General features: G+C 37.3%; 1 protein-coding gene across 1 annotated transcript; it reads left to right on the top strand.

Moving 5' to 3' along the window:
* Positions 1-5,528: 5,528 nt before the first annotated feature.
* Pdc (phosducin) lies at positions 5,529-19,033 on the top strand. Its single transcript, NM_012872.2, is given in 4 exon segments — positions 5,529-5,602; positions 12,577-12,661; positions 15,867-16,018; positions 18,056-19,033. Coding segments are annotated over 3 exon segments (741 nt in total). The 5' UTR covers positions 5,529-5,602; positions 12,577-12,600; the 3' UTR covers positions 18,584-19,033.
* The last annotated feature ends 5,157 nt before the right edge of the window (positions 19,034-24,190 follow it).

A 24,190-nucleotide genomic window follows, 5' to 3' on the forward strand; every position in this document is an offset into this window, starting at 1 on the left:
TATTAATCCTGCCAATCCATGAGCATGAGAGATCTTTCCATCTTCTGAGGCCTTCTTCAATTTCTTTCTTCAGAGTCTTGAAGTTCTTATTGTACAGATCTTTTACTTGCTTGGTTAAAGTCACACCGAGGTATTTTATATTATTTGGGACTATTATGAAGGGTGTCGTTTCCCTAATTTCTTTCTCAGCTTGTTTCTCTTTTGTGTAGAGGAAGGCTACTGATTTATTTGAGTTAATTTTATACCCAGCCACTTTGCTGAAGGTGTTTATCGGGTTTAGTAGTTCTCTGGTGGAACTTTTGGGATCTCTTAAATATACTATCATATCATCTACAAAATCTACAAATAGTGATATTTTGACTTCTAACTTTCCAATCTGTATCCCTTTGATCTCCTTTTGTTGTCTGATTGCTATGGCTAGGACTTCGAGAACTGTATTGAATAAGTAGGGAGAGAGTGGGCAGCCTTGTCTAGTCCCTGATTTTAGTGGGATTGCTTCAAGTTTCTCTCCGTTTAGTTTAATATTAGCTACTGGTTTGCTGTATATGGCTTTTACTCTGTTTAGGTATGGGCCTTGAATTCCTGTTCTTTCCAGGACTTTTATCATGAAGGGGTGTTGAATTTTGTCAAATGCTTTCTCAGCATCTAATGAAATGATCATGTGGTTTTATCTTTCAGTTTCTTTATATAGTGGGTTATGTTGATGGTTTTCCGTATATTAAACCATCCCTGCATCCCTGGGATGAAGCCTACTTAATCATCATGGATGATTGTTTTGATGTGCTCTTGGATTCAATTTGCAAGAATTGTATTGAGTATTTTTGCATCGATATTCATAAGGGAAATTGGTCTGAAGTTCTCTTTTTTTGTTGGGTCTTTGTGTGGTTTAGGTATAAGAGTAATTGTGGCTTCCTAGAAGGGATTCAGTAGTGCTCCAACCATTTCAATTTTGTGGAATAGTTTGGATAATATTGGTATGAGGTCTTCTATGAAGGTCTGATAGAATTCTGCACTAAACCCGTCTGGACCTGGGCTCTTTTTGGTTGGGAGACCTTTAATGACTGCTTCTATTTCCTTAGGAGTTATGGGGTTGTTTAACTGGTTTATCTGTTCCTGGTTTAACTTTGGTACTTGGTATCTATCTAGGAAATTGTCCATTTCCTCCAGATTTTCAAGTTTGGTTGAATATAGGCTTTTGTAGAAGGATCTGATGAATTTTTGAATTTCCTCTTATTCTGATGTTATGTCTACCTTTTCATTTCTGATGTTGTTAATTTGGACATACTCTCTGTGTCCTCTCATTAGTCTGGCTAAGGTTTTATATATCTTGTTGATTTTCCCAAAGAACCAGCTTTTGGTTCTGTTGATACTTTTTATATTCCTTTTTGTGTCAACTTGGTTGATTTCAGCTCTGAGTTTGATTATTTCCTGTCTTCTACTCCTCCTGGGTGTATTTGCTTCTCTTTGTTCTAGAGCTTTTAGGTGTGCTGTCAAGCTGCTGACATATGCTCTTTCCTGTTTCTTTCTGCAGGCACTCAAAGCTATGAGTTTTCCTCTTAGCACAGCTCTCATTGTGCCCATAAGTTTGAGTATGTTGTACCTTCATTGTCATTAAATTCTTAGAAGTCTTTAATTTCTTTCTTGACCAGGTTATCATTAAGTAGAGCATTGTTCAACTTCCATGTATATGTGGGCGTTCTTTCCTTATTGTTATTGAAGACCAGCTTTAGCCTGTGGTGGTCTAATAGGACACATGGGATTATTTCTATCTTTCTGTATCTGTTGAAGCCTGTTTTATGACTGATTATATGGTCAGTTTTGGAGAAAGTACAATGAGGTGGTGAGAAGCAGGTATATCCTTTTGTTTTAGGATAGACTGTTCTATAAATATCTGGTAAGTCCATTTGGTTCATGACTTCTCTTAGTCTGTTCATGTTTCTGTTTAATTTCTGTTTCCATGATCTGTCCATTGATGAGATGGTGGTGTTGAAATCTCCTACTATTATTGTGTGTGGTGCAATGTGTGCTTTGAGCTTTAATAAGGTTTCTTTAATGTATGTAGGTGCCCTTGTATTTGAAGCATAGATATTTAGGATTGAGAGTTCATCTTGGTGGATTTTTCCTTTGATGAATATGAAGTGCCTTCCTTATCTTTTTTGATGAGTTTTGGTTGAAAATCATTTTTATTAGATATTAGAATGGCTACTCCAGCTTGCTTCTTCAGACCATTTGCTTGGAAAGTTATTTTCCAGCCTTTAACTCTGAGGTAATGTCTGTCTTTGTCTCTGAGGTGTGTTTACTCTAGGCAGCAAAATGCTGGGTCCTCATTACATATCCAGTTTGTTATTCTGTGTTTTTTATTGGGGAATTGAGTCCATTGATGTTGAAAAATACTAAGGAATAGAGACTGTTGCTTCCTGTTATATTCATATTTGGATGTGAGATTATGTTTGTGTGCTTTTCTTCTCTCTGTTTTGTTGCAAAACGATTAGTTTCTTGCTTTTTCTAGGGTGTAGCTTGCCTCCTTGTGTTGGGCTTTACCATTTATTATCCTTTGTAGGGCTGGATTTGTAGAAAGATATTGTGTAAATTTGGTTTTGTCATGGAATATCTTGGTTTCTCCATCTATGTTAATTGAGAGTTTTGCTGGATACAGTAACCTGGCCTGGCATTTGTGTTCTCTTAGGGTTTGTATGACATCTGTCCAGGATCTTCTGGCTTTCATAGTCTCTGCTGAGAAATCTGGTATAATTCTGATAGGTCTGCCTTTATATGTTACTTGATCTTTTTCCCTTACTGCTTTTAATATTCTTTCTTTGTTTTGTGCATTTGGTGTTTTGACTATTATATGATGGGAGGAGCTTCTTTTTCTGGTCCAATCTATTTGGAGGTCTGTAGGCTTCTTGTATGTTTATGGGCATTTCTTTCTTTAGGTTAGGGAAGTTTTCTTCTATGATGTTGTTGAAGATATTTACTGGTCCTTTGAGTTGAGAGTCTTCACTCTCTTCTATACCTATTATCCTTAGGTTTAATCTTCTCATTGTGTCCTGGATTTCCTGTATGATTTGGGTCAGTAGCTTTTTCCGTTTTACATTATCTTTGACCATTGTGTCGATGATTTCTATGGAATCTTCTGCTCCTGAGATTCTCTCTTCTATCTCTTGTATCTCTTGTGATGCTTGTATCTATGGCTCCTTGTCTCTTCCTTTGGTTTTCTATATCCAGGGTTGTTTCCCTTTGTGCTTTCTTTATTGCTTCTATTTCCATTTTTAATTCCTTCACCTGTTTGATTATGTTTTCCTGTAATTTTTCAGGGATTTTTGTGATTTCTCTCTATAGGCTTCTATTTGTTTATTTATGTTTTCCCGAATTTCTCTAAGGGAGTTCTTTATGTCTTTCTTAAAGTCCTCCATCATCATGATCAAATGTGATTTAAAATCTAGATCTTGCTTTTCTGGTGTATTTGGATATTCAGTGTTTGCTTTGGCAGGAGAATTGGGCTCTGATGATGCCATGTAGTCTTGGTTTCTGTTGCTTGGGTTCCTGCACTTGCCTCTCACCATCAGGTTGTCTCTGGTGTTACCTTGTTCTGCTATTTCTGACAGTAGTTAGACTGTCCTATAAGCCTGTGTGTCAGAGGTGCTATAGACCTGTTCTCCTGTTTTCTTTCATCCAGTTATGGGAGCAGAGTGTTCTGCTTTCAGGTGTGTAGTTGTTCCTGTCTACTGGTCTTCAGCTGTTCCTGTGGGCGTGTGTCCTGAGTCAACCAGGCAGGTCACTTGGAGCAGAAAATTTGGTCTTATTTCTGGTCTTGGGCCTGAAGTCGCTCCTCTGGGACTGCCTTTCGGCTCTCTGTGAGGGCAGCAACCAGAAGGGCCTGCCCAGCCTTCTCTTGGGTCCCTGTGCAGAGGAGGCCCAGATGGCCCTAGGCGTTTTCCTCTAGAGTCAGAAATGTGGGCAGAGTGTAGTCTTCTTTGGCTTCCCAGGCGTGTCTACCCCGCTGAAGGTTTAGCTTTCCCTCCCACGGGATTTGGGTGCAGGGAGCTGTTTGACTGGGTCCCTTCACATCTGGGCACAGTCTGGACTGCAGGGGACCTGCAGCTTGAGTGCCCCTATCTTTCAGTTCCCAGAGGCCCTATACAGTTTCCTCTTGGCCAGGGATGTGGGCCAGGGTGGCAGTACTGGTGGTCTCTCCTGCCCTGTAGTCTCAGGAGTGCCCACCTGTCTCGGCGATGAGCTCTCTTTCCCAGAGGGTTTGGGAGCAGGGAGCTGTGGACCAGAATCAGTGAGGTTTGGGCTCCAGCTAGAAACCAGAAGTGTCCGGTCCCAGAGGAATTTTGCCTTTGTGTGTCCTGAGTCCAACAGGCAGGTCACTTGGAGCAGAAAAGTTTGTCTTAACTCTGGTCTTGGTCCTGAAGTCATTCTTCGGGGGTCATGATTATCTTTTTACTGCCCTTTTCACCATTAGACCTCTAGAGATAATGGCATTGGTCCATTTTTTTTCTATTGCCTACCAATAGCGTGCTTAACAGTTATCTACTCTGAATGTGCCTATTGGACAAATAATGGATGCATATTTATCATAATATTTTAGAAAGGAAAAATGACTGCTGTCTCCTACACATTCAAGTGCACCCTATAAAGCAGTGGTCTTCGACCTTCCTAATGATGTGACCCTTTAATATAGTTCCTCATATTGCAGTGTGCCCTGGCCATAAAATTATTTCATTACTATTTCATAGCTGTAATTGTGCTACAGTGTGGGCTATGAATTATTTGTAATGTAAATATCTGATATGCAGGATACCTGTTGAGAACTGTAAACTATAAACTGACAACTCTGAAATCAACCATCTAATTTTTAAAGGCAATGTGACCGTCTCATAAGTATTCTCCTGTGAAAGGCAAGTAGTTAGTAAATTGCCATTTACTAAATGTTCAGTTTTTTTAAAAAATGCTACATGAAAGAATACTGGAATGCTCAAAACAGTGGAAGAAAGAAAGAACTCAGAAAGACTGATAAGTTGCAAAGAAGACACAATCAGATGGCTACATTAGTGTTACTGAAGACCAATCAAGCTTTTGTGGATTTTGCTGCAAGAAGTAAAAGATTTCGGTGAAGAGAACATTTCAAAGAACAAAAGGAAAAGAAATTAGCTGGCTGGCAAATTCAAGAGGAAAGAAATGTACTGTGGCAGATGATATCGAGAATACATATTACATGCTAAGGGAACTTTAATAATCAGGAAAATGGCTTCTTTGTCTTTTAGAAAATGGCAAGAAATTTCTAAAAATAGATGCCAGAAGTGAAGAAAGGCATTCTCTCAAATGACAGAGAAAGAGGTGGATAAAGACTGTACTAAGCACGGGGCTGCCAGCTCTGGGCGTCCTGGTTGGTTTTGCCCTGCTATTATTGCAGTGTGCTTTGTTAATTCTCTTACGGCAATCCTATTACGAGCTCAGAGCTATTTCTGCAAGGGTCATCAGTATCCAGGGATCTTAAATCTGAGCTTAAAACTGTCCAAGTTCAAAGGAGTTCAGTGGACAGAGATTCTCACCCACTGGACATAATCTAGGACTCCAGGAACAGAGACCCCAAACTGTGAGTCTACAAGTAATGTTTTTGATAATACATTTTTAAAAGAAATTTGTCTTGGGGGAAATGACTTCGGTGTTCATAGGTTATTGTGTTATTTTCAAATATTTCCAACTAACATCAAGTATGCTCTAAAGACAATTACATACTGTATTTATTTCCCTCTTAAAGCCATTTGCATTATCAACCTCTGTTAATCAAAGTTCAGACAAAGTGTGAGTCTGATGTCCTGCGTACTTGATATAAATCCTCAAATGAGGAATTAATTCTGAAACTTTAAATTCTTCAGTTTTCCTTTGAATGCGAGAAGAACTGAAGGGAAGAAATGGCCATGCCTTTCACTTTGTGTTTGAGAATTTGGCTCTCAGCACACAGAAAGCAGCATGTCACTCAATACTAAAGCCTTTTCACTTAATACTAAGGCATTGCAGACCACTGAGTAACACAGTCAAAAGTGTGCTTTAAGGCTTTTTGATAACCCAACATATTTCAGGCTGTTGTTTCTTTTTTAAACATTAAAATAGAGATAAAAATATCTACTTCAAATTTCTAAAACCTTGAAGAGATTGAAGTGATGTTTCTTTAAACAAATATTGAGAACTTGATGGGATTTGCTAAGTTATGTGAAAATTTTCTTTTGATTAATTTCATTTTCTTTCTACTTTGCCCCAATTTTGCTGTTTGGGTAATGAAAATGAGTTTAGTGTGTTTTCCCCGTTGCTTTAAAAATGAAGTTATTTTATTAACTACAAACAGCTTTTAACTAGCATTCATTTTAAGAGAATATATGCAAATATATCCATTATACATGATACATGAAATCACATTATTGTATAATTTACTCCACAGATCATCTAATTCATCAAATTGAGAATTGTCCATTTCTGACCAAATATTTTGCTTAGCAAGTAGATTTTATGCTACATTATTATCAAAGTGTCTGGAGGACTGTAATATTCATAATAGAGTTAAGCAATATATCCTGAAGCTAAATGGGTTTACTAAAAATGTATAACCAGGAAAGACAGCTGCCGTAGACTTCTTGGATGGCTGTGATACTTCTATCCTCTCCAGAATAAGAGAATGTCTAAAGACCATGAGAGCGAAGCTCATATTGAATCCCATCTTAACTCTGAAAGCTCATATTTAGTAAAAGTTTTGCTAATACAACAGGTTGACAGATATAAATCTGCTATTGCCCATGTGTTCCTGGCATCCAAAAGTCATCCCACTCCTTCCTCCTGCCCAGGCTCATGCATTCAAAAGGCGACACTATGTACAGAGTGGGGAAGAAGCTAGGAACATCCTCACAGCATCCGATGTCTAAGTTTCCATCACACGCCTTCCATCAGGTGTCAGGAACTGTCTAGGGTCTGCGGGAGAGCGGTAGTGTATGAGCTAAGGGTGTGCTTTACATGCAAAGAAGAGTACAGTAGCAATTGTGGAGTTTCCACCACTCGCTAGGCTCAGTGTTCGTATTGATTGTTGCTGTTTTAAACTGCCTTATATTCCAGTCGTGCTTGTAGTCATTTGTCTTTAAAGAAAACTCTCATTATGGTAACTATGAACTGTAAAGGCTCACGCATCGCCAAATTAATGACTAGGATAACTAATGGTAGCAACAGAAATACTGGGTGTCTTTGCTCTGAGTAAAGGCCTAGTTCATTCGTGAGCTGAAATGCAGGGAGGAGTATGAGTGCCAGCTGTATGAGGCACTGTGGCATTAACCCAGAAAGGGAAACCAATCACTTGACAATTAGCAAAACCATAAATTCTCATGAGAGAATAATCGTGTCACATCCCACCTAAATCAACATTCCTATTTCCTCTTCTCCATTCCATGTTCATTTTACTCTGCTATATTCCCCAATTCAAGATTTTGATGTTTCATTTTGTATGTTCTCAAATGCCTTGCAGCAAATATTCTTATGAAATAAAAATCAAAGTACTGTTACAAAGCCCCCAGTCAGCAATGGAATAGGAATGTACAAAATAGCAGAGGGGAAAGATGTATGTGTGCATGTACATACGTATGCATACATGATCTTTGCTAGGAAAGACAATTATATATAAGCAGAACATATATGTATTGACTCTTAAAATTTAGATTTAGTTGACTATATAAATTATTATTTTTATTTAGGCTTCATTTTTTATTCACTAATTAACAAACTGGTTTTTATTTAAAACGTTTTAAGTGACCAATAATAAATACTATACACTTTACATAATTCCTTGCATTTATTCACCATACACTTTCTGAAATAGATACAGTTATTACTCTCAGTTTTAGGAATGAAACACTAAAGCAAATAGTTTTAGTGATTTGCCCAAGGTCGTATAGCTAAGGGTTAGCAGAGCTAGACTTCAATCTGTGTTCAAGTGCTAACACACTACGTACACTCCCATTCAAAGCATTTAGATACGTGGTCCACAGGAAATCACATTCTTCTTTTGAGGAAAAGATACATGCAAATAGATTAGAGGGTGATTTTAGAGATTCACAGCGATGAGGCATAAACTCTCCTGTGTGATGCTACTGGCCTAAGAGCACACTTTCCACTACCGCTGTCTCCTCCAAGTCTAAGGTCAGAACAGTGCGCTGGACTGGCAAACAGAGGAGAATATGGCTTTGGGGAATAATTACCTCTGTCTTTCTGATTTGAAAGAAGAGTTCCTAGTAGTTCTCACACGACCTGACATGGTGTTGTCAGGCCTATTTCACATGAAATCAACCAGTTGCTTGTTTCATTGAGAAATACAAAATGCTTTCTTACAGGAGCCCAGTATGACACTGGGGAAGATATTTGTGGCAGGGGTTAAATATCTCAATGAACACATTAATATTGGTGAGAACATTAGCCTGGCTTAGTTGATCAGATTAGCTCACAGTCACCTTGGAACACCAAAGTAGACACGTAGGAGACATATGACAAAAAAAATGGAAGAAAAGGGAGAGCAGGAGGAGCGACAAGGATGATTGGATGCACTGTGACTCCCATGGAACACAGGGCATGGTATGAAATCCAGCTTTCTTGCACCAGTAAAGAGCAAACAGGAAATTATGGATTTTATCCACCTCACACTTGCTAGTTTCAGCCACCTTACTAAATAACAGCTCCTCACAGATTGGAGAGATGAATCCATGCTTGCTTGCTGCACAAGTCTGATGACATGAGTTCGAATCCCTGGAGCACACTTAATCAAAAAGCTAGCAGTGGTGGTAGACATCTAATGTCAGCAGTGTGAGGGAGATTGGGCAGAGAAAGGCCAAGCATACGGATACTTAAGCAACTGAAATAAAAGAAAAACAGTCTCATGTCAACTTGCGCCTCCACAAAGGTACCCTCACAAGCAAGTGCACACCCTTTGATGTGCGCACACACACACACACACACACACACACACCCTACAAACTTGCACATATACAAAAAGGTGGACCAATGGAAGTAGTTCTTTGGTTCTATCACAGTTAGTTAATAAATTTTTTATTAATTAAATAAGTGTAATAGGAGTTATAGTTCAGTCAGAAGAGGGCTTGCCTAGTATACAAGAAGCCCTGGTCTCAATTTATATGCCAAGTGTACTAGCCCAGCTTGAAATCACAGCACTCAAGGGGAGTTAAAGACAGGAAGATCAAATGTTCAAGATAATTCTCGGATACAGGCTAAGTTCCAGGCTAACCTGGGATGCCTAAGATCCTAACTCAAAACCAACAAACAAGGAAGCAGTAAGCGAAGAAACACTTTCTAACAGCCCAACATTAAAGAGAAGCCGGGTCACTGACTTTTACATCTTGGTAAGATGAAAAATGCAATAACCCTTCTGTCCCCTAAGATGAAAACCACAGTAATTCAGACAGCAAATGTTGATGAAGTCAACATGTGTTTTCTGTCTTCTTGCTCCATTTTAACATCAATTTCCAGCCACATAAAAACATTCTCATTGCCATCCAAAAGCTTGTAATAATATCAGTTACTTAGAAATCAACCATTACTCATAACATCATTTCATGCCAAATGTTGATTTTGCTGTTGTTGTTTTGGTTTGGTCTGGTTTTTTTTTTCAAATATGGCATCTCTGTATAGCCCTAGCTGTCTTAGAACTCACTCTGTAGATCAGGCTGACTGAGAACCCATAGATCCCTTTGCCTCTGCCTCTTGAGTGCTAGGACTAAAGGCATCCACTATCACCGCTTGGCTCAAAAGCTGATTTTTTTAATTAAAAATACTTAAAATACATTTTATTTTATACAACAGGAAAATAAGACGTTTATTTTCTTTTAAATACATTTTTTTTTAGAATTTCATGCATAATTATTGCATTTACATCATTTTAACCCTGTACTCTCCCCTTTTTGGTTCCTATGTTTCCTCATTTCCTCTCAGCTTCATGGGCTCTTATTATTTAATTGTAATAGATAAATAGATAGATAGATAGATAGATAGATAGATAGATAGATAGATAGATAGATAGATAGATATAGATGACAGACAGACAGACAGACAGACAGACAGACAGACAGACAGATAGATAGACAGACAGGTCACAAAGAGATAGATACCTAGAACCTACTAAATCAATTTAGTGATATGTATCAGGGGACTTGTCCCTGTAAAAGACTAATTTTTTCCTGTCTTAGCCGTCATTAATTGCCTGTAGCTCTTCATCTAGGGGTGGGGCCTTATGATATTCCCCCATTTTACAATTGATACGGTAACTGGTATTGTCATTGTTCATGTCTTGTTTAGAAAATATTTATTTTCTGTATGCCAGGATACATTATTTTTGAATATCAATGTAACTGCTTATATGGTGGCAATGTAAATAAAATGTGATAGATTATTTGGGATAACTAGCAAGTCCTAGAGGAGGCAGTTAGAGGGGAAATTACTATGAATATAGATAAACCCATCAATAATGAGTAATATTCTCTTCATGCTGTCTTCTACAGAGGCCGTGAACACTAGAAACAAACATTTCCATGTTTCAATATTTTTCTTCTAATTTGTTTACACTTTTCTGGCAGTAAAACATAGAAAAATTTGTTAATTTTTATATTCTAACTCAAAGAAAGGCAGTCCAGTTGACTTACATGTTAGCGTTGATGACAACTTACTAAAATATTTTTGTTTTTAACAGAATCCAGACCCCAGAGAACTGTCCAACAGTCTAGTCTATGTATACACCAATCCAATCAATTAACTTAAAATGAATAATCTTCTCTACTAGATTGACAAGCTATTAGAAAATAAAACAAGAAGGGAGCTATAGTTCTGTCTCTTCACCATTTGAAGTACAATTATTTTAAATATTCTTATATTTATACATGTGTATTTAGAATTGTAGCTAGCCAAATTAATAATCTACTCTTGTAGAAGTAAAGGTTAATTGCCACTTTTTCTAGAAATTAAGGGGCTATTGATATAAGAAACTATGTTTCAAGTTCTTTATTCTTTGCTTTTACTTTGAGGCAAAACCAGTTCATTATCCTTTAGAAATAAAAATGGTTTTAATTAATTTTAGTCATTATATTTTTCTTAAACCAACAGTATTTACTTATTTCCCTTTTATTTTTTCTTTTTCTGAAGTTCTGTTTAATTAATGAAAATATTGAAATTCACTTTTTAAATAGCTAAATAAATCTAATATTTCTAATTGCAAATGTACAGAAATTGCACAACCTCATGGAGTTTGAACACCAACTACTTCTCTGTATATTATTACAAATTCGCCAGTCTTAATTATACTCATAACTACATAAATATCCCAGAATTGTAATAGCTTATTTAAAAGCCTTCCTTGTTCAAATGAGAAACCATACATACATACATTAACTATCTACTTTCCTTTGTTTGGTGGGCAATCATTTCATCAAAACTCACTCTTTAGCATTGAAAGATGTTAAGTATTGATTAGCAATGTTTCTTAGGATATCTTTTTCCCCCTTTAAGTACACTGTACTCTTCAAATTATGGGGGGAAAGAATCTATATTGGTTACTTTAATAGTGTGATGGATAACAGTAGGCCCCAAAGTCAAATAGTCTAGGCTAAAATCCTGTACTAACCATGCTTGACAAATAATCAAATTCCTCAAGCTTCCACATTGTTAAAACAGAATTACTTATGTCCTACAACATTGAGCTAGGAGAGCATTAAATAAATTTGTCACATGAGGTACTTGGAAAATGCATGTCCTATAGTAAGTGTGGTGCTTTGAATAAGAATGCTCCCCAATGCTCATATATTTGAATGCCTAGGCATCAAAGGGGCGTGTCACTATTTGAGGAAGATTAGAATAATTAGGAGGTGTGGTCTTGTTGAAGTGGGTGTGGCTTTGTTGGAAGAAGTGTGTCACTAGGAGTGGGCCTTGAGGTTTCAAAAGCCCATGGCAGGCCAAGGTTCTTTATCGTTCTGCCAATGGATCATGATGTAGCTCTCGGCTATTGTTCCAGTACCTGTCTGCACGTTTCAGCCATGATGATAATGGGCTAAACATCTGGAACTGTAAGCAACCCCCCCCAATTAAATGCTTTCGTTTCATAAGTGTTGCCTTGGCCATTGTGTCTATTCACAGCAACAGAACACTAAGACAGCAAACATGCGACCAATTCGAATATTTCATTGTATGAGATTTTGGTGTAGAGCCTTATGAAATCTTTTGACAAGAAGTAATAAAATTAAGGAATTTATTAATCAATAGTGTTCATCAAAGTGCCTAAACCCAAAATGAAAACATAAACCTTCAAAATACAAACCACAAATGATACAAATATTTTTAGTAGTACTTGCTAGGTCAATGTCCTCTTATACTGCAGACAGAAACATTTAAAGCACTCTGTCCCATAGTGAAAACCCTTAATCCTCAAGGGTGACATCAGGGGATTATAAATACATGCACAAGTATTAAGGATGTGTATGTGCTTGCATGTGTATTCCATGACTTATCAGCCTTACTGATTCTTTTTTCATCATACAGACTACACCGAACACAACCCATAAAATGGAAGAAGCCGCAAGCCAAAGCTTAGAGGAAGATTTTGAAGGACAGGCCACACACACAGGTAACTGAAGTACAGAGAAAACATAACTATTGAAGTAATATTAAATCTAGAAATATGTCCTGTTCTTACAGAGAAAATTACTGAGTTTAAGTAATATCTTCATCTAATCAGGAAGAATCATTTTAAAACATTTGACTAAATAAATTAGCTTAAAATGAAATGGCTCAAGATCAGTTATCTGTTAATTCAGTATCAAAGAGTTTTTAAAAAAAAAACAATTGTTGATAATTTCCTGCTACCGTGGTATCATAAGACTCCTCTATCTACAATTTAATAAGGTCCGTTCTATTCTGCCAATCCTCCTGTCTGTGCCCACTAGAGCCATCCTTAGTACACTCTACATTAATATATATTAGTGATCAAAAGTAATACTTAATTTTAGCATTTTGAATGTGAAAAAAGCAAGAGTCTAATAAACAATGCTTGAATCAATCTGAACCCAGAATATATATCTAAAACATCATTTAATTAAGGAGCTATTCTTAACTTGTTGAATTGTATTTGGATATATATATATATATCAAGAGCTAAGGTGTTAGGTACGATGACTTAAGTTTTACATTGAGAAGCCTTTTGACTTGGCAGAATCTATGTCACTCTTCCGTCCCATATCTGCAGGCATGGATTGGAACCTTTGAATTCAGTCACGGGTTTGAATGAATCCACACCAGTACTAGAATAAGTATATGGGAATCTATTTAATAACAGCTATGGTAAAAGCATCTTTCTAAGTATGAAACAATCAAAGAAATTGTAAGAGAAAAGATAGGTTGGGTGGCTGGAAGGAAGCAGGGGTTACAGGAGGAGGGACAGAGCGAAGGAAGTAAATGGAGGAAGAGAAGAAGCAGATGCACAGAAAAGGAAAGGGAAAGAAACAAAGGAAACACCCATTGTCTGGAAAAAGTTATCAGAAGAAAATATCAAGGGAAAAACTTAACATGCTTAGGAGAATCATGTACAATCCAATAGGCAACAAATTGAGAGTTTCTACAAATAATAAGAAACCAAACAGCAACCAAATACAATAGTGGATGTACTAGATACTTGGTATGCTTTTGTGTTACTGTGATAAAATATCCAGATATAAACAACTTAAGGGAGGTAGGGTTCATGTTTGCTCACAGTTCTAGGTACAATCCATTATGGCGGGGTCGTCAAGACCAGGCACTTGAGGCAACTGGTCCATTGTATCCACACACAAGAGGCAGAGCCAAAGGAATGGTAATGCTTTATCACCTTCCTCCAGGACCTCAGACCATGGAATGGTGACGCCCATAGTTAAGATTTGTCTTCCCACCTCAATTAACTCAACTAAAACCCTTACAGACATGCTTAGTGGCCTATCTCTTAAATGATTATAGATCATAGCAAATTGATGGTCAATATTAACCATCAGAGTGACCCAAAGATTTGCAGAGAAAAATAACCTAAAAAGAGACACAGACATAACTTTGAGAGATGCATTTTTCTTCCACAGTAGAAACCTGTAAGCTTAACACATCCTCTGAATGAAGCAATGGGAGGAGTGCAAATCAAAGTGGTTTGACCTCTGCAAAGGCAGTTGGTACCATCACCCCCCAGGAAGAGGCACATCCTTCAATGAGGCATTTTGCTTTTCACTTGACAGATAGGATAAAAATTGATTATAAGCTGCCTCATTCAACATCATATGTGATAGAAAAAAATGAGGAAACAATACGACCTATCAGTAATAACTAACTAGATTGTATGGACATTCATAATAATTTACTGTGCTCCATATTGAAAAGAAAAGGAAGAGGAAGGGATGATGACTCTTGGGGTGGAGAGGTGGCTCAGTGGTTAAGAGCACTTGCTGCTCTTCCCAAGGACAGTACAAAAATAAAAATAAAAATAAAAATAAATGTTGCCTGAAATAATAAAATCAGCTGTAAAGACTTTGTTTAAATTTATTTTATTTTTATTTATTTTATTTATTTTATTTATACAATCCTTATTATAAAGTAATATACAATATGACATACATGTGAGAGAGAAAGAATACACCCAAATGTACAATATCATATTAATGAGAGACAAGACTGGGCTTTAGTATGGGTAGCTCTATTAATATTGCATGGTTCCAAGAATTTAAGACTTTTGTCAAAGCATTATTGCTCAAGAACCAAATGTTGCAACTCCAAATATGTGATTTCACTGATTTTTTTTCCATGTGGTATGGCAGAACCTCATACATATAAGGAAAGCACGCAACAATTGCGTGATATCCCTGGGCCTCTACTTGAATTTTTCCTTTTGTATTTCTGAGTGAGTCCTGGGCTCTCAGCAGGGACTGACTGGTTGTGTAATAACAGCTGCCACTTTAGTTTCATCAGCTGAACTCAGATGCTGTTTCCCACAGGTTGGGTTCAGTGCCATTGCTGGTGTTGCTCCTCCAGTAACTCCAGCCTCCTTTAACAACATAGAGCCCATGATCATCTACTACAAAAGCATCTTTCTTAGGTAGTGAGTGCTGGTTTTCTAAAGTTCTGGTTGCTTTTTTATATTCCAATTTTTAAATATTTTTACCTCTAAACCTTTGTGAATGGTTCAAAGCACATCATTTTTATTTTTACTTTTACAGATGTTTCAAAATGATTCTGTACCACAGTCTTGGCCATCTAATAAAGCTAATCTTGGAAATCATTTTTTATGAAGTCTGGAAAATAATATTTTAAGCCTAAACAACTGTTTTTGTTTCTGGTGCAGAGGATGACAAGTTTTCTCATGTCAACACTTACACAAATTTCAATTGTGTAAACAGTATTTTTAAAGATTCATATATATAATATATAAACATAAATTCATATACAATATGATATACAGTATGAGAAAGAATACACAAATGTAGAATACTATATTAATGAGAGACAAGACTAAGCTTTAGAATGGGTAGCTCTATTAATATAACATAATATTATATATATAGCATATAACATTAATAAAGTATAACATATATGAATATATATATATGTTTATATACATAAATTCTACCCTCATGTATGCCTGCATGCCAGAAGAGGGCACCAGATCTCATTATAGGTGGTTGTGAGGCTCCATGAGGTTTCTGGGAATTGAACTGAGGACTTCTGAAAGAACAGCCAATTCCTCTGAGCCATCTCTCCGGCCTATGTAAGCAGTATTTTTGAGAATTTAGAGAAAAAAAATGTTTAAAATTTTATTTCAGGACCCAAAGGAGTAATAAATGACTGGAGAAAGTTTAAATTAGAAAGTGAAGATGGTGATTCAATTCCACCCAGCAAGAAGGAGATCCTCAGACAAATGTCCTCTCCTCAGAGCAGAGATGACAAAGACTCGAAAGAAAGAATGAGCAGAAAGGTAAGAGGAGGGAAGACTAATTATAAATTTTGTCTTTTCTAGTCTAAGTGACTCAAGAGAATCACATTAAAGCATTATGAAATGCTTTCCTTGTAGTATAAAGTGAATACAATGACTGAGGTATTCTGTACTAAGAAACACATAGGCATCAAAAAATGGATTATGAATATATGAACTGTTGTACAGGAAGTGTAGAAAAGTGAGAAAACAAAATATAGAACTTTAAATTATATGAACTATTCCATTCTTTAGGGCAACAAACGACACTGTTGTGTGCTTTGCTCCTGCATGATTATAGGCGAATCCATGTACAGAGAAGGAGAGACGTTCACTGGGTTGAGGATGTTAACAGATTAATAGAATAGGATTGCCTGGGAAAAGAGGGAAGGAGATAGGCAGAAGAAAAAACAACTTTGCGAGAGTTTTAGTTATCAATGTGTGTGTCTGTGTCATAAAGAGATAGAATCAAAGATCATCTCTAAAACATGTTGATGGAGATTATCAAATATTAAATTGGTAGAATATCAGTATTTTTATTTCCTTTAAAAATTTAGTTCATTTTTAAATCTCCATAAATAGCATAGAGATATTTATATGACAAGATTAATGGTGATAATAAAGGAAGCAATTAAGAGATTTTCATGTGTAGGGAATCACTCTAGTGATTATTCACCACCAAATCAGTTTATATTGGGAGTGTTCTGAGTTAAGAGACTATGAACGGAAATGTACCCTGGCCCATGGCTTCAGACCATGGTAGTGATCTTTAGTTTAAGGGTATGAGACGGAAGTTGGTTCTTTCTCTGAGTACTCATGTAGTGTGGATGAGACAATTACATTTTCCAAACTGAAGAATCCTAAGAATGACTTCATTTGTTTTAAGGAGATTATGAAGGGAAAAATAAATTTTAAAAGCATTTAAAAACAAAAATAGTATTAAACCCGAGTTGTTAGCTTTGAAGATTTTGTACTGGTTAAACTTCAGAAATGTGTCTGTATGCCTAAGTATCCATGCCTCCATGTATAAACAGAACAACTTCTGACAGGAATGCTCAGATGTGTCTCCAAACCACTATTCATGCGGCTTGGTTGCTTGAGCTAGCAAAACTACAATGGCAACTTAAGAATTACACAGAACATTTAATAATATTAGGACTGAAAGAGTGAAATTTAAATGATATTAACGTAGAGAAATTATTGTATAGGAAAGAGACCTTGGAATGATGGCACATGGTGGTACTTGGGAGGTTGAGGTAGGAGGACCTTTGAGGTCTAGTCTAGCGTGGGCTACAGAGCAAGACCATATCAAAAGAAAGAGAGATGAGACACAAAGGAAGAAAAGAGGGTGAGAGGGTATATTGGCAGGGAAAAAGAATTGGGAAATTAAGATGCAGAAACAAGTAACATAAAACAGTCAGTCAAGAGTTCCAGGATGCCAGCTTCCAAGTTTCTGGGCTGCTCCACACCTTTGAGCAAGCCGCATGACACTAGACTGCATCACTCCTTTATGTCTATTTTTATCTTGGTTGAGAGTAAGAGGTGATTAATTGTCTATCGAATATATTAATAATGGAGTCCATATTATGAAAGGGTATTAAGGTAATTTGGTGTTCTAACCACAATAAAATGTAGCCCAGTGGTAAAGAATAACCCAGAGGACTTGTTAAAACACAGACAATTCAGCCTCACCCTTACAGGTTCTGAGTCAGCAAATCTGGGTAGTGCCCATACTCAGAAAAAAAAAATGCTGACACTGAACATTAATTAATTAATTAGTTAATCAACTATTTAACACAAGCTCCCACGGTACTTATTTCGATGAAAATAAAAACAGAATGAAGTGTAGGGTATGGGTCCTGGAAGTGGCCTTTGAGCCAGTGCTTAAACGAAAAGGTTGTGTTAGAAGCAGGTAAGGCGTGGTCTAAGCAGAGAGGTCAACAAGTAAAAGCTTCTAGACTTGAGATTGCGTTTGATGTACCTAAAGATGAAACTTTTCCTCACCGAATTATCTCTGTTATTTCTTTCATGCGTTCTCAGATGAGCATTCAAGAATATGAACTAATTCATCAGGACAAAGAAGATGAAGGTTGCCTTCGCAAATACCGCAGACAGTGCATGCAGGATATGCATCAGAAGCTGAGCTTTGGGCCTAGGTATGGGTTTGTGTATGAGCTGGAAACAGGGGAGCAATTCCTGGAAACCATCGAAAAGGAGCAGAAGGTCACCACCATCGTGGTTAACATTTACGAGGATGGTGTCAGGGGCTGTGACGCACTCAACAGCAGTTTAGAATGCCTTGCAGCAGAGTACCCAATGGTCAAGTTCTGTAAAATAAGAGCTTCGAATACTGGAGCTGGGGACCGCTTTTCCTCAGACGTACTCCCGACATTGCTCGTATACAAAGGTGGGGAGCTCATAAGCAATTTTATTAGTGTCGCTGAACAATTTGCCGAAGATTTTTTCGCTGCGGATGTGGAGTCTTTCCTAAATGAATATGGCTTACTACCAGAAAGAGAGATACATGACCTAGGGCAGACCAACACGGAAGATGAAGATATCGAGTAAGCACGCACGGTGCAGTATCTCGTGACTATCCTTTGCACAGTGAACATCGATGGTTTTTTTGGTAGTATCTATATTCCTTTAGCAAACACTAAATACAGTCAGGCCAACTCAAATTGGGGAGGGGACACTAAAATTATGTAAATAGCATTTTTAGTACTAATTATTCAAATTGAGATAATATTTTACTGCAAAAAATATTGTGGTTCTGAGCAAATAACTACTGAACAGAGGAGGTGGGTGATGTCAACGTTAGGTCATTGTAAAAATCCCTTTCCAGTTCCGTGTTAGCTTTTTACTCCTCCTTTTCCCCTTGGCATTTATTTTTGGGCTTTTGAGGCTGAATGCTACTTATAAATTGGTTTGTATGATAAGAATAAAGTCCTATGAAGAAACAAATAGTCTGTCTAAAGTCTGCCGTGAGTCAAGGACTTAAAAACTTCATAAAGCTTTAAAAAATTAAAATGGTTTCATTTATTAGTGTCCAATAACTACCAATTTGCATCTGAAAAGTATTGTTTTCATTTTTAAAACAATATAACAAGATGAAGAGGAAAAAAGAGTAGGATTTTAGCTTTTAGTTTTCTTGAAAGTATTTGGGAGCTTGTCCAAAACACAGACAAACAAACAAACAAACAAAAAATGCCGGTAGTGGTGGAGCGCACCTTCTTTTTAAAACCCAATGCTCTGGAAGCAGAGGTGAGTGGATCTCTGTAAGTTCGAGGCCAGTCTGATGTAGCAAGTGAGTTCTAGGGAGAGCCAGAGCTACACAGAGAAACCCCGTCTCAAAAAGCAAAAACAAAATAAAAACAAAACAAAAAAGTTTTTGGAAAATTGACTTCCCTCACACAGACGCGGAAGTGCAAAATAAAATACAGCAGTAAAGTATAAGAAGCCAGAAATTAGCATAAGTTACCTGGAAAGAGAGAGATGAACGGTGTCTAACTCAGAATAAAAAGATAATGGTGAGCGAGGGCTAAAGCAACATGGTGAACAACGGAAGAAACGGTGCTTTGAACGCATCCAGACACAGAGTCTTTGTGAGGTGTTTGGAGCACGTTAATGCCTGGCAGCCCATGGGTTAAACACGCAAGTATTTGAAGCTTTGGTCTCTAGCCATTTTAGCAACTAGCTTACAGCTTTCCTTGTCCCTTAAACTGTTTCACTCATCCAGGACTCCAATCATTTCTCGGACGTTATCTGCTGAGTACTTCATCTTTCTACCATCACAACCTCACGTAAACCTGGTCTACTGTGTCATGGATGGAGCGCCTACCCAGGTGTCTCCAGCAAGTGGATCCGGCTGTGCAGTACGCGCTCATTCCCACGGGCACCACAAGTTCTCTTCTGTAGTTATGCCTCTCTCCTCTGCACTCTCTGCCCCTTTTCTCTGTGCATCAGTAATATTAGCTTTGAAATATTGACATAGTACCCACTATTTAAAGTATGTCCATCTACAGTTTAAAATTTTAACCTATTACCCATATCTCTGGTTTCCTTGAATGTTACAACTCTTAAAGGAGAAGACGTCCTACAATGCTTGTTTCTCTCTCTCTCTCTCTCTCTCTCTCTCTCTCTCTCTCTCTCTCTCTCTCTCTCTCTCTCATATCTTACTGGTGGGACTCTGACAAGTAATTTTACTACAATTGAAATCTCTTATCAAGTTTACGGGGCAACTTTTAGTCCATATTTTATTCAAATTCCCATAAACACATAAACTACTCTCTGTGAGTTACTTCCCCTGGCTTCTGGCAACATACTGACACACCCCTCCTCTCCAACTGTCACTTCCTTCAAAGCCCTTCCTTGACTTCTCTAAATACGCAGTCTAGGTCATCTCCTTCAGTTAACTCTTAGATTGACGTCTCCACCTCTGTCTTTCTTTAGACTCTAGAATCTTTTATATCAAGTAGAGAAAGAAAAGAAAAAAGGAAACGAAGAATAGGAAAGGAAAAGAAGGCAGAAAGTCTGCCACTGGCGTATGTATTCACGATGAACAGATGCGTAGGAATTACTTGCAATGACCAGTTTATGCTGACTGGCCTCCAACATAGTTTTGTCTGTAAAGGAATATTTTTGTTCATGAATCTAAAATCCTGAATATTAGTTCCTCATTATACATTGGGGAAAGCATTTTCAACACCATATGGCTTGCTTCTAGGTTTCTAAACAATAGGGATATCAAGTGGAGGAAGAACAAGAAGGGCCATGTATGATGTTTACATGTAAGCAAGAAGCTTTAAAAACAGGTCAACATATTTTGTATCAAGTAGAGGCTGAAAAGGTATTCATCTCTTACAGAATTCTCTACTAAGAAAGTACTGGTCTTACAAATATAGCAAAGTAAGTCAGATGTGGTACCATGTCCTGCACTCAGGAGGCTAACACAAGACGAGAGGGTTAGGGGTTCAATGACACTGTTGGCTACAAAACAAAAGGAAGAGCAAAATCAAAAAAATTGAAAAAAAAAGCCATGGATCCTCAAATGAGACGTTTATAAATCTAAAATCTCAATAGACTAGTTATAGATTGGCATTAATTCCATGGACTGGAAGGAGACCTTCAAAGGGTGGTGGCGAGATGGTGAAGGACGGTCAGATACCCCCAAAATACAACAGTAGTGTAAGAACAAGATGCAGGATCCGTTTTTAGTGATTCCGTTATTCATTTTATCCAGCAATTAGCTATCTAGTCATTCATTCTCAACGGCAGAATGAAGCAGGGTAGCAGGCCAGAGGGAGGCAAGAAAGGCTAACCATGGACGGAAAACATCCATCAATTGTAAGCATAAATAGAAAGGTGGATAAATAGATAGATAGATGGATGGATGGATGGATGGATGGATGGATGGATGGATGGACAGACGGGCAAGCAGACAGACAGACTGATGGTAAATAGATACAATAGATCAAAATTACTGCTTTGAAATATTCCTATCCAAAGAAAGCTCCTCTCTGTAGGAAACAAACCACCATGTTTTAATTTTGAATAAACAGCTTGCAAGCTTAAGCCACACTAAGCCCAGGAATGTATTTAACCCATCATTGTCAAAACAAAAGTAACTAGGTGGTACCAACTTAGAAAGTGAGTGATGACAGCAACCATTCTCGACATAAGCACTAGGTGACTAATGGATGCCAGGGCAAGCTTTGATCACAGAATACTCATCAGGGGAGTCACACAAAAGACAGGATTTGACTAGAATGCCTGAAGTCTGCTGTTGCAAAAAGGCTGCTTTACAAACGCCTTCATGTAAACACTTAATCTGTTGACTAATTCCATAGAAGAGATCATTTAAAAATATATTTATTAATTCTTTGAGAATTTCAACAATGTATTTGATCACATTCACCCCAACTCCACCCTTAACTTCTCCCAGATCTACCTCAGAGGTCTTTTTGATTTACCAAAGTAAGAGTTTTAAGTTAAAAAGTTTAAAATGTTATATCATGCCACATAATTATTCAAGTAATAGTTGTAATAGACCTGAAGGATAACTTGTTTGTTATCTAATACTAGAAAATTTTGTAATGAATAGTAGATTTGAATTGTAAACTGAAAAGCTAATTTATTCATTCGTTCAGAAGACATTACTGATAATATGCAATATCCATGCAGAGTTCTAGAGAGCAAGGAACAAGGTAAAGAAAACAAGCCTTTGTGTAAGAAACAGAGGATAATTGCTTATACCTTTGTATCTCCATGTCTCTATTGTGAAGCTGGTGACTGTAATGGGCACCAGGAGCAAAGTTCTTGATCTGAATCCATCCATTCATCTGTGAATTTGTACTTGCTAATTAATCTTTCTGCACCTTTTAAAAACCTGTCAAACACAGATGACTTCACTTCTTCACAAAGTTACTATAAGAGTGCCTAACATACAAATACTACTTAAACATTCCTTGTCATTATTAATAGATAAACACCAAGTAAAAGGATCCATATACTACATAGATTTAAAGGCATAAATTGTGCATATATATGCACAATTCATATATATATATATATATATATATGAGGCTAATTCATAAAGATGTTGGATACATCTATAGCAAACACAGCACTCACATCCTTCTAGAAATGGACTTGTAAGACTGTACGTGAGTTTTAACTACTGGGAGACCTCCCAAGTGAGACATGAGAACAGAGTTCGATGCAAATGCAAGAGGTTTATTTACCAGCAAGTTGGGGGGTGAGGTAGGGGGGTCGACCCTCAATCAGCCCCTCATGGTGAGTGACTAGAAGGCAACCCTGAATGGCTATTACAAGCAGTTTTTATACTTTTTAGGGACACAGGTTACCTCAACAAGGTTACAAACTTGTTGGCTAAGCATATTGACCTTTAAATCTATTAGCTAGCAAGCATCAGTCAGTACATTCTGAGAATTTTCTACAGGAATGTTCCTGTGGGTGGAGAATGGAACTTGGCCTAACCTTACCCAAGTTAGGTGAGTGTAAGACTAGCAAAAGCACTTAGGGTCCTTCAAACTTACTGAACGCCTTACATACAATATTTAGATCAAAAGAGAGAAGTCCTTTAAAAAATTCCAGAGTACTGAAAGGCAGATACGGAACTACGACAAAATGGCCCAACCACTGTACATATTAGATTCTACAGCTTTGGGGCACACTGAATGCTGATGACTGACTATTCTCAAACTGAAATTCTTTCTTTCACGAATTATACCTTCCCAGTCTTATCTTGTGACTTTTCCTCCTTGATAACTCTTCATTGTCTCTTTGGATGCCATTATTGATCCTGATGGCTGTGCCTATGTCAAGATTTCTGAAATTCACTATTATTGGCGTTTCTGTGAAGATTTGTCCTGCATACTAAAAAACAGTTAGCAGCATCCCTGACCTTTGTCAAACAGATGCTAGTAACATCCCTCCTCTAACAACAAAAAACTTTCTTTAGACATTGTCCAGTGCTCTCTAGAAGGCAAAAGTCATGCCCATTTGATGATCACTTACCATGACATAGAAAGCATACTTCTACCTCCTGCTTTCTAAATTGCTGGAGATTTAACACACCATAATTTGTCACTAGAACCACTGCAATCATTCCCTAACTACACTACCAACCATCAAGTGGATACCAGACTGTCTCACAAAAAGATTTGGTGGCAGAGAAAATCCCAAGGCTGTTGGATCATACTGCTGAAGGTTTTCTCAGGATATCTGTGAAACAAAAGAAAAGAATTGGGTTTGTGAGGTGCTTTAAATTATATTCTGAAACATAGTGGAATATAAATGTTTTCTTGATGACCTATAAATTCTAAAAGTGAAGTAGCTATGTACAGTGTACCTTCCATTAATGAAACTAGTAGCTTTTTAAATGAAAACTCAACAGCAACATTTCTCAAGGTAATTTTTATGACTGTCATCTTTAACTAAATCCTTGAAACTTGACCCAAGTATTAGAGGCACATTGGGGCTGGGGGAAACATCAAGATAGCTCTGAGTTTTTATTATCTTGCCATGGAAGATACCTAATGATCTGATTGTGGTCCTCAGAATACACATTAAAAATCCAGATACAGTGGTGCACCTATATAATCCCAGAATGCCTATGATGAGACAAGAGGTAGGGAGGAGACTTAGTAGAAG

This window comes from Rattus norvegicus, chromosome 13 (assembly GCF_021556685.1).
Source record: "Rattus norvegicus strain SHRSP/BbbUtx chromosome 13, alternate assembly SHRSP_T2T, whole genome shotgun sequence".
Lineage (NCBI taxonomy): Eukaryota > Metazoa > Chordata > Mammalia > Rodentia > Muridae > Rattus > Rattus norvegicus.